The sequence below is a fragment of the Mustela erminea genome, chromosome 14, assembly GCF_009829155.1.
Source record: "Mustela erminea isolate mMusErm1 chromosome 14, mMusErm1.Pri, whole genome shotgun sequence".
Lineage (NCBI taxonomy): Eukaryota > Metazoa > Chordata > Mammalia > Carnivora > Mustelidae > Mustela > Mustela erminea.
The window spans coordinates 87,031,682-87,048,376 of NC_045627.1; the positions used below are offsets into that span (position 1 = coordinate 87,031,682).

Genomic DNA, 16,695 nt, shown 5'->3' on the forward strand with positions numbered 1-16,695 from the left:
CCTCATCCTGGGATCGTACACCTGGGGTTGAGTATTTAGAAGGAGCTGAGAGTTATGGTCAAGTAAGGCCCTTTACTTTGTGTCTGATATAATCATCCCAGCATGGCCCCCGATGATTCTTAAATTCGTGGGTAAACATCATTTGTCACTCATAATAGAAAAGTGGGAGGAGGAGGTTCACATACCTATAGATAATACATGCACTGTTCCTGCATGTGTCACAATTAGCTGTGTCTTGCCCCGTCCGATATGAAAGCCTACAAGATAAGAACAGGAGAGCATTACAAGTGGTGGCTGGTGGTCACTGGCTGTTACAGAGCTTTCCCAATGCCATTGCTTGTCATGGTAATGGAAACTGATTCCTGTGTGTTTCCCATTTGGCTCCTGTCTGCATTTATCATACAAAACCACTGCAACGTCTGTAGCTAAGATGATAGCTAAAATAAATCCAGAATGTGAACATAAGCTACTGGGTGAAGGAGATAATCTGATTTTGCTAAAAGAGAATTGGGGGTGTTTCAATGCAGCTTTATGTTTACAGCATTTGAAAGAAACATGGAGGGAAAACCAGTGCCCGATATGCGGACTGCATGGCTTCACTTTGCCCCACAGCCTCTTGGCCTGCTGGAGTACAAGTCTGCAATCCTCGGTCTGATTTTGCCCAGCAAGCTAAGAATGGAGTTTCCATTTTAAATGGTTGGGAAAGAAAGAAGAAAGAATAACAATATTTGGAAACTGTAAATTAATGAGATTTAAATTACAACATCCATAAGGATTTTGAGAGTAAAAAAATTGTGAACAGTTTTTCCTAAGTATCTATGTGGCATCTTCCATTCTGCTTCTTGGTTTCCAGATTCCATTTATTCTCTGGCTTCAGAGAGAAAGCAGTTTACTCAGTCTTGTGGTAGAGTATCCAGTTCTGCTGTCTTGCCTTCCACTGCCCTTGTCTGCCTGGATCATCTGTGAGATCTGTCTGCCCAATGAGGCCACACAGTTTTGTGTTTTTTGGGGGTGTGTGTGGCCAGATTGGTAACTCTAGTCCTCTTAAAAAAAAAAAAAAATTAGAGTATTTTTTGGGAGCGTACTGTGGAAGGTTGACTCAAAGGTTGATAAGCAGGATTTTCTTGACCAGGCCTTGACTATTTCTTGGCCCGGTCACCTCAAGGAATTGGCATTAGCAGTGCTTTCCTGCCATTTCTTGTAATAACTTCAGCTGACCTTTCTTCTCTGATATTTTTAACAGCCAGGTGTAGTTTTTCCGAATATTCCTTGGTACCCAGGGAGCAAACATGATAACCACAGCCTGTTAAATTTGTGACAGAAGAAAAGCTTCCATCTAAATTGGCTTATATATACTTAGGGGGTAAATTTACGTTCATAGAATCACTCAACGTGGTAAGAGTATGCACAGAAGGTTTTCCGTCAACATCGATAGTCAATATTTTTATCACTTTTGCTATGTAAACTGCTCTTGTGTGTATCGTGGATTTTGAATTGAAAATAACTTTTGCTTTCCTCACTGTATTTTGTGTTACATAAACATTTGACTAAAAGATTTCCCACTCAATGTCATGTTGTCTCAGTGAGCTTTGGTAAACTGGGGACTTGCCCTTTGAATTCTGTGTATTTTACTTATTAATCAAGTGGCCGTATTCTGCCCCAAAGTGCTGCTGATCATTGCCTGTGACTGCAGTGCATTGGGCAAGGCCTGAAATGGTGGTGTGGCTGCGTGGGTGCTGACCTTTATCCAGCCTCACTTTTTGTGGGGCTTCTTGGCTGTGTGTGTTTGGTGTTTTACTCTCCCCTTGGCTTAGTCTGTAGAGAGGAGCAGTCGAGAGCCCGTGTGCATCACAAGCTCTCCCTCCTCCTCCCCGGACATGGCCACTTTCTTACTTAGGCTTTTCCTTTTGACAGACCCCACCCGTATATTCCTCATGAACCTTCCCACCTGGCTCCAGATCAGTCAGACCCATTCCAGGGTTCCCCCGTGTCATGATGTCAGCCTTCTCCATTCTTCCATGCCTGATGTGTATATAAAGGAACTTTCTCCATTCACCATATTCTGCTAGCGCTTGCCCTAAGGTTATGTCTCACTGAGGTCATTCCATACAATATTGTGCAACACTTGAGCCCGTGTTCTAGCAGTGACACAGGTGATGTGGAACGTGTTGTCACACTCTTAGATTGGGGTGCAGTTGAGGTACTGTTCTGCTTTTGTGTTGCACGAGCATATGCTAACCACCAGCCAGGGTGGCTGTTTATAGGAGCTAGGCACATGGCAGAGGTGAGGCTTTTAAAAGAAAGCAGGCAGAATCAGGGACATTTCTTAGCCCTCATCTGAGGGGCAGTCTTTCTGGGTTGTGAGGAAAATACGAATTCCAAGCTTGTAGAACCTTCCTGTCTTAGACCCCAGGAAAAATTCTGATCAAGCCTCATCAACACCAGCGCCCCTTAATTGCCCAGTATTGTACAGTTCCCAAGTGTCTCACATTAGAGCCTTGGGCCCTCAAATTAATTATGGTATCCTCGTTTTAAAAAGGAAAATAGAGTAACATTTCACGTCCAGGATCTCATTATTCTTAGACCCCAGGCTGCTGATCGATTCTCCGTGATGCCTTCCTTCTACCTTGGGAAGGGTGTTCTGCACTCCGAGTAATTGGCAGCTTGGGATAGTCAGTGAATCCAGCAATGCCAGGACAAGGGCTTCCGGTATCAGAAATGCACTTGAGGACTCTCTTCCAGGACCTTGGCATTTTTCGGTTATGCTTTCTTAAAGCATTTTCTGAAAGGACTCTACTCTTATCCCCTTCTTAAGCACACACACGTTTTTTAAAAACACTGTTACAGTCAGTAAGCAAATAGTTATTAAGTGCTTATTTGGTGTTAGATTAGTTGGCTACCAAGGAGACATTTTTGAAAAAGACAAAGTCCTTGTCCTCACAAGGCTTGCAGTAGAGTGGCCAAGGCAGGCAGGCAGTGGGTGAATGCATGGATGGATGTATGGATGATTAACACATGGTAACATGTGTTAATGGCTGTGAAGAGGTGGCTTTAGCTTGCTAGCACACTGAGGGCATGGATTCTGAGGTGGGACCTTGATGATAATAAAGAAGGAGTCATCTGAAGACCCAGGGTTGAGTGGTGCAAGCAAGGGGACCGTCACCCGTGAACATCCTGCAGTGGGAATGATACTGGTACGTTCGCCTGACAGAGAAAAAGGCCAGTGTGGCTAGAACAGACGTTGCATATAGGAACTGGGGAGGAGATGAGATTAGATCATGTAAAATGGGAAAAACCTTGGACATTATTTTAAATTTAATGGGAAAGCCACTCTAGACTTTGTCGTATACTTGGATGAAACAGAGACGTGGAAAACACTTTTTGACTTTCTCTGTCCCATGCCTCAACATCACTTTCATCCAATTTCCATTCTCTTGCTTTTTATTTACAACACAACCCAATTTACTCAGTCCTGAGATACAGGATGGTTTGGCTGATGTCTATTGATAAGAAGCAAATGAGTCATCGCGCCTGCTTTGTATGGAGACATATCTGTGCGCACTGGTTGTTAGCTAATTTAAAAGAGAAACAGGCATTCAGTCCTATTTCCCCTGTGTCTGCGAGGTATTTTCAGGATCTCATTGCCATGAACTTTTCTTAGAAAATAACCCTTATGTTCCTGAGATTTTTTTTTTTTAAAGGACCTTTCTTTTGTTTAAAGAATTCAAGTGTTTGGAGTCCATGAAGGCAGTTTATAGAAGGAGAGGTCAGTGGCAAATTCATTTGTGAATAAAATTGAAAGTGTTGCCCTTGTGTCATGTGGTTAAGTCATGGGCCGCCTCCAGCAGCTAACGTCAATCAAGGTATGCCTGCAAAAATTTTATTAAGCATGAGGGTGTTTTCAGTAGAGGGCTTAAGCCGTGTAATCCACTGTGCTTACTGCTTTGATAATCCATCTAATTGTCCTTGGAGCTTTCAAGCTGTAGGGTTTGGCTTCACTGATAATTTTATGGTCACATTAATAATTGTGTTACAGCATCTGAATGAATGTGTTCTCTAAATATAGATGAAACCGATAAATTCTTTCTATAGGACAGGGAACACAAAGTGCTGTTATGGAATTTCCCTAATTTTTCCTTCTCACTTGGAAGCAAGTCATAAAACCAATACTTGGAATGATTATAATTCCCACTGCCATGGAGAGGAGCAGTCCAGACTCTTTGAACTGCTGGACCAGATGCTTCTCTAGTGACAGCAGGGCTAGAGATCTTCAGTGACTCTACGTTTGGAGAAGAGAGAGCTAAGATTATTGATGTAAAAGCTGCAGAAGAAGAATGTCTTGATCAAAAATTTTAAGTTTTCCGTCTTGCAAGTTACTTGCTATCTTTGTAAGGCTCTCTTTCTTTTTGTTTTGAGGAGTTATACCTTATATGGGTTATAATTCTCTGTCAGAGTGCCCAGTACACAGAGTATTTGGTTAACAGTAATGTGACCAGCTAATACAGTCCACTCTTTGGGTTCTCGTATTGAAGTTCAGTAATAGACAAATCTGATAAAAAAATTCCTACCAAGTACAAAAAGCAAGTGAAAAGTATACATTGTGAAAAGCTCTGGTCCCACTTTTTTCCCAGTAGGAGCCCCTTTGTACCCTATGATAGGCATGCTCATTGTAACTACTTTTTTTTTTTTTTTAAATACACTGATCTTTGTAGCACTCACTATTGTCCACTGCAGTTAGTTGCCATTGGCCAGTATTCTCTGGTCTTAGCAATGTCTGAGACTAGGAAAGAACATAATATTCAGCACCAAGAACAGCACCAACCTATTGCATTCGCTTCAGACCTTTTCTCTTCTGTTCCCTTGATTCTCTTGCTCCCATCGCTCCAGAACACAGTTCTAACTGAGGAATGGACTCCAGAATCTGCAACCTCTCCTTGCTTGATGCCCTTTTGACATTTATGATCATGGAGGGCTTCACTGAAAGCTAAAGGAGACTAGACACGAGTTATGAGATGAATAGGGATGTAAAGAGCATGGACGTTGTGAAAACAATGGAGGAGGGAAGTGTTGCTCTGGACTTGTCCAGACAGAGGGATGAGGACAAGTGAAATTTACGTGGTTCTGGTAGAGTCCAGGTGTGGAGCCATTTCCACCTCTGTTTTGTGGATTTCTTTATAAGACCTTGCTCTATTCTACAGAAAGCAAGATGAGCATCCTTTATAGAAGACAGTGTGGAACTCTAGTTGGGGCACCCCCATCCAAACACAACACTGGGACCTCCTTTCTGGAGTGGCCTAGAATTCTCCAGGTTACCTCTGGGTGCAGTTCACCAGTTTCTCCAGTACCCCAGGCTTCTGCAGTAATCTGCTCCCATTTTTAGTTATCCTTTTCAAATGTATACTTTCGTTTGCTTATATAAAAAGGAGAAGAATGGTGCTGAATCTGGGGTTTGCAAGTCTTTGGTCATTCCTGTAGCAGAGCAACAACAAGAGGTAATGGAAAGTAGAATCAACAACAACAGCAACAAAGAAGTTAAGGCACATGGCAGAGCTTTTATAACAAAGATGTGGGGATGCGGAAGGAAGGATGGCTGCGGTGTCAGCCTGAGCCCTGCCCTGGGGGGCAATGGCTGAAGAGCAGGGGTGTCGCTGACAGACAGCATCTGCTTTCTTGAGAATGTGTCCCAGGGCGATCTAAGATAGCAAGGCCCCAGGTGGTAGGAAAAGGTGCTGAGAAATGTCACAGAAAGGTCACTGAAACCTTTCTTCCTGGCCACATACCCAAGCTGCTCAGTGTCTCTGAGACCTTGAAGATAAGGCCTGAGAGGCAGGACAAACAACTCCGACCCCCTCCCAACACCCCCTGTCCCCAAAATTAATTGTTTGGTTAAAAGGTCAGGAAAGGAACACAAAACAAAACCTTTCACTGTGCCTGTTATCGGAAGCAAAGTCCAGCAAAGTCCTTCTCCATCTCGGAGAAGAATGGTTGGCAAGTAGAAATTAATCCTATAGTATTTAGCCAAAACTAATAGCACCGGATTATTGGATTGACTCTCTCCATGCTGTTCCTCCTGCCATATCCCACAACCCAGTTTTCTCCGTAAGATCTTAATTTCCCAGTTGAAAATTTCCTTCTTTCATTCCTGGGTGACTATAGGTGGTTTGTGACTTCAGAAAAGCATTCTCTGAACTAATGTTGCAAGTGCATTGGCGCGCAGTGTGCTGTGGGCCTGTCCCCTGGAGTCCCGCATTGGCACACCGTGCATGAGACCCTGGTCTGCACTGCTGGTCTTTTCAATGGCAGGTGATTTTCAGTAAGTTCAGAATTTCTGTCGTGCAAACAGATGGTGTCTTAGGTGATGCTAAGCCCAGGGCATGGTCCTTTAATTGCGGTCTTCAAGACACGTGCATCACCTAGAGTATCTGACTGGTCACGTGGACTTAGCTCCGAGGTCTGTATTAGGGCCTTAGCTAGAGATGGTGGTTGCTGTAGAAGAGAAAATGGCATGCTCTCTACCATCAGTGATGATTTTATGCACTTGCTTAATTTATTCTTGTTTTGATCCTTCTTGTTCTTTTGGCTTTCTCACTGGATGCCAAGAAGTGTTTTTTCTACCACATTTTAGCCCAGGTTTGCGCTCCAGCTGTCCCCTTCATGATAACTGAGCCATCACTTATGTCAGCATCTTAAAGGGCTTTTTCATTTAATAGTCTCAAAGTGACTTTAATTAGAGGCATAAAGTGATACCACAGCTATTGTCGGGAGAAACTAAACTTCAAAAAGTAGTCAAAGGCAGCTGTTTTCAGTGACCCCCTACTATGTTTTAAGACCACCCCTAGCAGTGGTTTTGGCTTACTCCTAAGGCTGAGTTCTCCCTAGGAATTTGCCAGATTATATTCTGAAAGTACAGTTACTTCGCATATTAGCTGTTCCATAATAAAAGTGAATTTAGACTTTCCCTGTATGTCCATGCAAACTGAACTGTATCTCTGTTTTGCATCTAAGCTACTAAATGCCAGAATTTGGGGAACATCCAATTTAATTTAGTGTTAAAAGAACTTGAAGTTGATTTTCCAAACCCAACTCCCAAGGTCGTCCGTTGATGAAAAAAAGGCAGTGCTGGCTTCAACGAGCAATGGTATGACCTGTTCCCTCTTCCCCAGAAGCTGAGAGGAGCTGTCTGTTAGCCAGTGGCCATCTTGCTATGTTAGGCTGAGCAGTCCTCTGCTCATCAGTGGCCTGGGACGCCCCGCTGGCTAAGCATTTTGTGTCTTTTAGAAAGTGAGTGGTGTTTTAAAGAATGCAAAATCAATTGCCCCAGGTCTTTGTGGAACCCGTTTTCCCTTGCCTTCCGGGTGTCTGAGAGGGCTGACTGGTTGGAAGCCTTCCTGGGTTTCGTAGGAGTGGCACAGTCAACTGTGCCCCAGGTGCCTTCAGGCAGCTCCAAGTTCCATTCCTCTGCCACAATATCTGCCAGTCGATGTTGTCTTGGTACGCAGCATAGTGTCCTCTGTTTCCCCCGTCAACGACCTGCATGCCAGTCACAGGAGGGGTGGCCATAAAAACTGTGGCTACGTGCCATGATGAGTGGAAGACAAGTAACAAAATTAATTGGGAAGGTAACTTGGATTCAGCAGATCTATGAGGGTTGGATTGATCTCAGATCTGGTGAAATTTAGCGGCTCTTAACCTGGTTTAAATAAAACTCAGGAAGACCCGTATCCATGCCTTCTGTTCAGTATCTTGAATATGGCATAATCACCAAATTATTTGTATTTTGAGAATTTTAACCAGCAGTCATTAGTTATTATATTACCGTGATTTCTCTCTTCTTCTGCTCTTTTGCTTGTAGATACTAGTTCTGGCAATAAGGCCAATCCCATTACACTGCTGGTTTCCTCTGTTCATCTAGGGCTTCTTTTTGGAGAAAAGAGGTCTCGTTGACATTGAATTACATCAAACTCTTCTTTCCCACACACACTCATGTGATCCTCCAGAATACGAATGTGTATGTTCCAAGCGTCCCTTGTGTAAAAAATAGAGTCGTCCCGGCTGACTCCCCTAAAGGAGATCTATTTTTGGAGTTTCACGTTAGAAGGGAGAAGCGATCTCCTATTATGAAGCTGATGGTTAGATTATGTAGCACTCTCTAGTGGAGTGGCAGGATAGCTAAGAAGTCCCTGGAGCCTGGGAACCCCAACACCATTTTGGCTTGTTGGAAAGTGTGCTGTGGTCAGACAGATTACTAAGAAATGATGTTCTTATAGCACAGCACATAGATGGGCGATTCTTTCTTCCCATTTGTCTCCACCTTCATTTCTTCCTTCCTCCCCCGGCCTTCGCTCCTCTCCTCCGTCGGTCTTTTCTTCCCTCCCTCCCTCCCTCCCTCCCTCCCTTCTTGCTACTTTGAAACATCTTTTACTGTTTAAATAGGGGTATTTATTTATATATAAATATTGCCTTTCTGTACTTTCAACTGATGAAATGTTTTCTCCCTTAATCAAAATTACAGCTAGTAAGTATAAACACTTTTAAGTTAATAAATATGTATAAGTTGATCTCTTTATTTTTTCAAATTCAATTAACATATAATGTATTATTATTTGTTTCAGAGGTGGAGGTCAGTGATTGATGAGTCTCATGTATCACACCCAGTGCTCATTCCATCCTGTGCCCTCCTGAGTGCCCATCACCCCATCTCCTAGCCCTGCCCCTCCAGCAGCCCCCAGTTTCTTTCCTATGGTTAAGAGTCTCTTGTGGTTTGTCTTCCTGTCGATTACGTCTTGTTTTTTTTTATTTTTCTTCTCCTGTGAGCCTCTGCCTTGTTTCTCAGATTCCAAAGTTCTCAACGTTGTTCACAGCCTGTTCCCCAGAGCTGGGAGTGGAGACGTTGATCCTTGAAGGAGCAGCTCCCCATGTGAGCCCCGTGTCATCTTAGTAAACACATCCTAGTGACCGAATCCTGCTTATTTCTGCTTCATCTTCCGGTTGTGAGACCTTAACGGGTTTGGCCACAGATGCGCCCGGACAGCAAGCCGGCCTGCAGCCTGGTTGCATGGTCACAGCTCATGGAGCTCTTCCTCGGCGTCAGCCTGGCGCTGGGCCTGTTCCAGGGAGAAGTTGCTTGGGTGACTAAAACAGTCCTTGCCCGCAAGACACCGAGCATCTAGAGGACATATGTTTCCAATAGGAAGGAGCTGCTTCTTTGCTGACCTAGGAGAGATGTAGATCTATTTCTGGGGACAGTTTCTGCGCTCATTCAAACGCACGTCCTTGTTCTGGCCCAGATGCTCTGTTCCCTCATAGGCTGCTGGCAGGTTCCCAGCACTGTGCTGGTGGCTCTTTTGCAGCCGTTTTTCAGTGGATTTTGATGGTGTGATGAGGTGTTTCTATCCCACGTGACCGAGAGTATCTTGGTGACCCCAGATTTATCTGCCCAGTCCTGGCTCTGAGTTCACAAGCACATTCCGTGGAGCAGAGGGCTTGAGGTGTCCATCGTAAATAACCTGTTTCTTGCGTGACTCTTGGAAAGTGAGTACTGTGCCTCTCTGCTTTCAGCCTTTCCACAGGATTTATCAGATGGAACGTGCCATACATTTTAGTCATTATTTTGCTTTCAGTCCCCGCCCCCCCCCATAATGTCAGCACCACGGGGGCAGATATTTTTGTCTGTCTGTCCCTGATGAACGTTCAGGGCTCACGTTGGATAATGAGTGAGAAAATGAGGCAATAAGGGAATGAATGAATGAAGAATCTGGATGAGCTCCTGCTGGGTTAACTGACCTCATACCCTGTGCTTCCAAAATGAAAATAGGACGGTCAGCTTTGTGACGTTTCCAGCTGGATCAGGTGAGAACATCTGTCTCAAAGTATTAACATTATCCCATCTTAAATTTCCCAACAAGTGGAAAAGGTCAGTCAGCTTCTGCTTCCCACACCCAGATATTAAAATAAATGGCTCAGCCCGCTGCTCCGCCAGCCCCTCCTCATCCCCGGGAAGTGTCTCTTCTTTATCTCAGAAGCAGGCCTAGTGACGGAATTTCCGTGCGAAACAAACACCTGATTAATAATGAATGCAGGTGCTTTCTTTACATGGTGTTGACAAATTCAAGTTTACTGGCCAAGCAGCTCCCCCAGTGTGGTGACCCTATAATTCTCAGGAGGCTGTGGCTTTTAGGGAAGCTTGCAATGCTTTTTCTCCTTCTAAAGAGAAACAGAGTGGTGGCCAGTGGAGGCTCATGGCAGCCGGCGTGACGCTTTAAGCACGCAGGAGACCCTGGGGGCCAGCTGGTGTCCCTTGCTTCTCCCTTGGCGCTCTGCCACTCCTCCCGCAGGGCCTCCCTCCTCTCCCTAAGGCTCGGCTTCATCTTCCTGCTCACTTCCCTTTACACAGAGCCCTGCGTGACAAAGAACTAGGAATATATTACTATTATTATTATTGCATATCCATTATTATTACTGTCAGAAATACACGCAGACTTGGACAGAGACAGACACAGAGATAAACACTATTATTAGGGCAGGCCTTCTCTCTTTAGAGTCTTATCATCATATTTCCATGATATAAAATCATCATAGGTAGAAACTGGGGAAGATAGTAATTATTATTTTGTGCGTGGACTGCCTGGTTATGTTACAGACAGGGCAAAGCCTTCTTACATTCCTAAGTTGCAAAACAGTAACCATGATGACAAACAAGTCCCTCACCCCAAAGGGCACCAGGAGTAGCTTTTAATAAGGAAAACAACTTTTTAGGGCTGAGCTGAGGCTGAGTTGATTAACTTGTTTTCCTGGAAGACAGATAAAGCTTAAGCGATAATTTATTGAATATTGATGAAAATGAATTATGGTGGCAGTGGCTACCGAGCTAGAATGAGAATAGGGATCTGGGTATGTTGTCCTAAAGCAGAACTCGTTCTGGCTTGCCGTGCTCTGCCATGCTAGTTCTCTTCCATAGAGTCTGACTTCCAGAGGTTTTAATCTGAAAGCATTCGTGTGCATTTGCTGGTACTTCTGATCATAAATATCCATGGAGCCCTTCATGTTTGATGTACGGTTTCTTTTGATCTGTTTTTTATTTTTTTTTTTTAGAACAGTTAATTTTGAATCAGAACTTACTGTTTGTGAAGCATCTGCATTGTCTTGAAAGTCTGACCTTGTGCTGCTTTGTTTTTTAAACAATCGCTTCAGAGCTCTTGCAGTTGAAGATAAAATCTTTAACTTTTGGTGTCATCATTTATAAGAATCTTGAGGTCCAATTATGAGGCTTTGATCTGGGCAGATAGTTTAGTGCCCTAACCAATGAGATGTCGAGAGAAAAAACGGACTCCATTTTTGGTGCCCAGGACCTCGACTCTCATAAATGTCCTTTCAGATGTGACCTTTAGAATACATGCATGCTTGTTTTTGTTGCATTGAAAACTTTTTCCTCCAACTTGTGGTTCATGTGAATTTAGCCATGTATTTGAGGAAAGCAGAGCCAGTGGGGCACCCGGCACCCAGCAGTCACTCACTGAGCCACTGATGTGACAGATGGTACCTGAAGGCCTTGAAGAGTCCTCTCCAGGGATGTTGCCTATGGATAGATTTTGTGCTTGCCACTCAGGTCCCTGAACTTCAAGATCAATGGTTCTGATTTTTTTTTTCCTAAATTACCTCACAGAGAACATTCCTCTTACTGATTATGAATCCTTGAAAACATGCCTTAGTACTGGGATCCCTTTAAAAGGTGCTTTCTGCTTTCTTCAGAAAATAAGTTTGCAAAGATCTCACCAGCTCTGGACACAAGAACCCCTTAGTCCCTTCAAGTTAAAGGAAAAATCCAGATGTGCAGTAGCAATGAACATGCTTGCTTTTTAATTCTGTGTGGATACAGCAGGTTTGTCATTCTTCGAGGGTGAGATGGTGGGCACTCGGGCCCAATAGAGATCGAGCTGGGAAGTCTGCCTTTGCCATTTCTCAGAGCCTTCTGACCTTGGGGATGTCACCATGCAGAGCTAGGCTTTACTTTTCTGGTGCAGAGAATTCCTACCTTCAGTGTTATTTTGAGCATTCTGTGAAACCGTGCAGAATGTTTGCCTATTGGAGGTGCTCAAAATAGATGGATATCGTGGGTGTAGTGCCCACTTCCCTGAACTCTTCCACAGATCCAGTGGGCAACAGAGCTCAAGCCGTTTTTGCAGGGCCTAGGAGAATTTGTATTGGATTTAAAAAAATATTTGAAAACGAGAACTTGTATTTCATCTCTTAAATAAAAAATAAACCCGAATTCTGGGATACAAATCCATAAATGTTCATGTCATGCCTTGAACTGCTCATTTTATCTGCAAATGCGGGTCTGGATTGCCTAGGAAGTCTGTGGTGAGGCATTCATTCACCTACCAACTTAAAAGGCCAGGGAGATATTTGAAATCTGTTTTGTCATTCTGCACAGGAAGATTATTTAAATTACATTTTCAAGTAGGTGTGATACCCACATGAAGCCCAGAGCAAGAATTTGGAATGTGTTTTATATTCTTACAAATGTATTTGCTCCATTTTTCACATTAAGCGTGGAAAAGCTTATTATTTTTGAAGAACTTAAAAAAAAAGTGTTTATAAAGTTCTGTAAATATAAGCTGTACAAAAGACTCACTGTGGTCCTGCGCGTTAAGGGAAGAGAATGCTGGATGGTACGTGATCTGTGCCTCCATTGCAGAATCACAAAACAAAACTTACACTTAAGGGTTTAAACTTGAATATTTGATCCTAAGTACATAAAAGCCATTGGTTGCAGCAGAAAAAGAAAATGGAAAGGTATTTCTGAAATCTGTTCAAAGGATGGCCGCCGAGAAGGACAGAAGCCAGTTCAAGCCGGTGTTGCAGGTGAAGAGATGAGAAGTACAGAGTCAGTAGACAGAAGACACGGCGGCGGGATCCCTGGACGCACTTACTGAAGGCCGCCCGCAGACAGGGCTCTGTTGCTTGATTCTGTGTCTCTCTCTGTCAACTTTTATATAAGGCAGTGGCTGAAGTCACCCTGTTGGGAGGCCTCTCTGGAGGAATTGTTCTTAGAGCAGAAGGGAGCTCCGAGGTCCCCTGTGTCCCCTGGACTGTCCCTCTTTCTTAGGGGAACAGGGAGCTGGGAGAGGCCCGGCCAGGAGGAGCCGGGGAACATGTTTCCTGACTCCGCAGTCCGCCTTGCCCACGATGCCGGATCTGCCTGGCCTGTGCGCGTCTCTGAAAACGAACATGGAGCTAATGTCTCCCTTTGTAATCCCCCTGCCTTGTAGCTTTCGGAACGAAACCGGCCTTTATCAGAAAGCAGGAGGATGTCTCACTTGAAAGGTTTAGGCCTGCCCCTTCTTCACCTCCCCACACGGAGAACCTGGAAGGCTCCTTCTCAGTCACAAAGTAACCTGGAAGGAGGGTTGCTGAGACCAAAGACAGCCCTCCGCTGAGAGCCTTGTCCTCTGTGTTTGAGAAACCCATGAGGCCGGTATGCTCAGTGCTCCCTTACCGAGTCGGAAGCTGAAGTTCGGAGCGGTTAATCACCTTGCCTAAGCACAGCTAGGGGAGAGCGGGGCCGAGCAAAGTTGCCAGCTCAGGACCGGCTGACTGCAGGGCCCGGTCGCTGCGCTCGGCTGCGCTCCTGGATCTCACTCCTGGAAAACGGCACAACGACGTGAGCAGGAGGCAGACCTCGGCCGGCCGGCTGGAACGTTTGAGTGACGACAAATGTGCAGAGACACCGAAACTGATTTATCAAGAAGATTAGGAAATGAAGTGCTGACATTTTCATCCTGTTCAGACAGGGAGCGCAGGGAGGGCCGGGAGGGCCTTGGCAGGAACGAGACCTTTTCGCTCCTGATCTCCGTGCTGGGTGCTGCTTTCCCTTTGCTGCTCACAGTCTCCTGCGTTTCTGTGCTGCATCGTGCCAGACGCCGGGCAAGGCCGCACGCGGCCTTCATCCCAGAAGAGACCCAAAGTGCTGTGTGCAGAACCGCTAACGCAACCCACCTCCCCTCTTCAAAACGGGGCCGTGCCAGCTAAGCAGGTGGAAAACTTCCATCTCAGTCAGTGGGTGGGTTCTGGCCACAACAAGCCCAGCATCCCTCCAGAGCGTGCTCTGGCACACTGAGACGGGCCTGCCTTACTGTGCCCAGCTTCTCCCTCTGCTCTAGCAGGCGGGCTCTGGGAAATTCCATCAGAAGCTCCCACGGAGACCTTGGTGATTCCCGTGTTCGTGGCCTGGCTGCCGACGCAGCAGGGCATGGGTTTCCATGGGGGTCTTTCTGCTCTGGGACTTCAACTGTCCCCTTGCGCTTCCTCTGTAATTGCGTTGCAGTGTTTGTGCTGTGAGGGCATAGGTGGTGAAGGAAACTTCGGAGAGATTTCTGTTTCCCTGATGGGCCCTTCTGAATGGTGTCCGATTCCGAGTGATCTGTCAATATAGGGTCATAGAAGATGAAGCACGGGTATCATTTCTGTCCATGGCGCATCGGTATCTGGGTGAGAGCAAGTCATGGCACACAATTCTGTGCTGTGACGACCTCTTCTTTGTGCTGGTGGGAAAGTGAGACCTTTCTCATGTTTTCAAGACCTGCTGTCGCCATCATATATGTATTATATGTACAAATTACATAGCTGTGGGTAATACACGTGGAGTTTGCAGGCAGGAGGCCAAAGTTTGTGTGGGCTGAAGATGAACAGTCAGGTGGAGGCTTGGCCAAACTGATCGTCAGTGACCTGGGGACGCTTCAGAGGGGGACCTGAGCTCATGTCACTTGTAGCCCCTCCTTGCCTGGCACAGGGCTCAACACACAGGAGACTCTTGTTAGAGGCCTTCTGAACAGGCACATGAATGGTCCCTCTGTCTGGCGGTCCCGCACCCAGGATGGTCCCGCACCCATCCTCTGACCCGGGTTTCCGTTGAGCAAATGTGGTCCCATTCACAAGACCGTGTGGCACAAGTCAGCATACCCTGCCTGTGGCCCAGATCTGGCTCCTTGGCTTTTCTGTGCGCAGTTTCGTGGGAACAGAGGAGAGCCATTCTCTTCTGTGCACATACTGTCCATGGCTCCTTTCGTGATACAGCGGCAGAGCTGAATTGTTGGAAGAGAGACGGTGTGGCCTTCAAATCCAAAAATATTTACTATCTGGCCTTTTATAGATAAAGTGTGCCAACATCTGCCAGGTCGAAAGGTGACGCTGAAGTCTTCAAATAACCATAGATCCCAAAAGCCTGATTTTTTCCCCCCCTAGATGTGAGTGTCTGCACATACCTTCACCCGCTGTGTGCCCAGCCCCCTTGCTTTAGTGATTAAAAGGAAAGCAAAGCTGGGCCAACAACACAGGACTCCTTGCTGGGTTTGCATGGACTTGTTGCTGCCCTCAGCTCTTTATTCCTACCTCTTTTGTCTTCAAAGTCACTGTGAGCACTGTCCTCAAAGGGGCCCTGATCGAGGGGGGATTCCCTTGGCTTATTTTTCTTTGCTAGTCCCATGTGCCCTGGACCTCACATCGCGGAGAAATACTCTTTCTTGGGGAGGTTGAACCAGCTGGACGGGACCCCGGGGGCCGTAGCAGAGAGGAGCGGGAGACCGGATCACCGGGTTCATAGCCCTGCCTGCAAGCTGCTGGGGTCCTTGGGCTGTTGAGGCTTCGCTCTGCTTTTAACTGATGGTCTCACATTTGCTCTCAGTCAGTACAGCTGCAAAGCCTCTGGCTTCCAGGTTTCATCTCTGCCCATCCATCACATTTGACAGCCCAGAATGGCCCGGGTCCTCCTCTCTCCCTGCCTCTCCCAGCAGCCACGCCGGCAGGTAACACCCCTCTGACACGGGGAGAGATGTGACTGGCCAAAGAGGCTACTTGACTCCGGGCAACAGCAGATCCTGCCGTCACGCACAATAGCTCACCTAAAGCTGCTCATGTAGTTTTTGGGTCTTCTCTGCATTGCCGATTCTCATTAGGCTGTCACTTGACCCCCAAACGCACGAAGACACTCAGAGTGTTGGAGTGCAGTCCTGGAAGTAAATAACCATCTCCTCGTGCAGCGCCCGTTGCAGTCGCTGGCAAGTGCACACTTAGAACCTGCAGCCAGTGCGTCAGAGGGTCTCCTGCCCGGCCACCCCTGGCTGCTCTGGGGAATTACGGCTGTTACACAAGCAATGGGGTTTTTTAATGCAGTTCCCTGTTCGCCTGGTTCCCAGCCATCAGCGACTGCATTAGTGGCCTAGTGAGGCAGCCTGTGTGACCCTGAACTTCCCGGAAAGAGACAAGCATAATGCTGAGAGCTCTGAAGTAAGCAGGTGTTCATACCAGCAGTGACCAAATGCTGCCCTCCCTGCATAAAGTGAGCGACGTTTGTTAACTGCCTGAATGTTTTTACAAGGGACTGAAAGGCGTGATTTTGAATACTTTTTGCACAGCTACCTCCTTTACGGAATGCGTCCTCTGAAATGCTCATACTAGGACATGGCCTTTCCTCGGTGCCCGCTGTGTGCTGCTTTCTGCTAGTAGTTTTGCAGACATTGTCTTTAAGCTTTTGGTAGCCTTGTCTGGTACAAGATGAAATTGGGGCTCTCTGAGATCCAGTAACTTCCTTACGCTGAGAACACTCTGCCGAGGCTTTTTGGAAATCGATATAAGCAAGTGAGATGAATGAATCGCATGAAAAATAACCGGGAAGCTCCTGCACGGGGTTCGGGTTGG

At 46.0% G+C, this 16,695-nt stretch overlaps 2 protein-coding genes across 5 annotated transcripts in view; one reads left to right on the forward strand and one right to left on the reverse strand.

Annotated features, from left to right (window-relative positions):
- The window catches only part of DOCK1 (dedicator of cytokinesis 1), a 491,527-nt gene that overhangs the window by 212,685 nt on the left and 262,147 nt on the right, over positions 1-16,695 (forward strand). The window lies entirely within an intron of this gene.
- The window catches only part of INSYN2A (inhibitory synaptic factor 2A), a 58,121-nt gene that overhangs the window by 17,913 nt on the left and 23,513 nt on the right, over positions 1-16,695 (reverse strand). For 2 of the 3 annotated variants that reach the window (XM_032314017.1, XM_032314018.1), the window contains one exon: positions 186-257. The exons of the other annotated variant lie outside the window; for it this stretch is intronic. In XM_032314017.1, the coding sequence (XP_032169908.1) occupies positions 186-257 (72 nt within the window). The remainder of the gene's footprint in view (positions 1-185; positions 258-16,695) is intronic. 3 annotated transcript variants of the gene reach the window in all.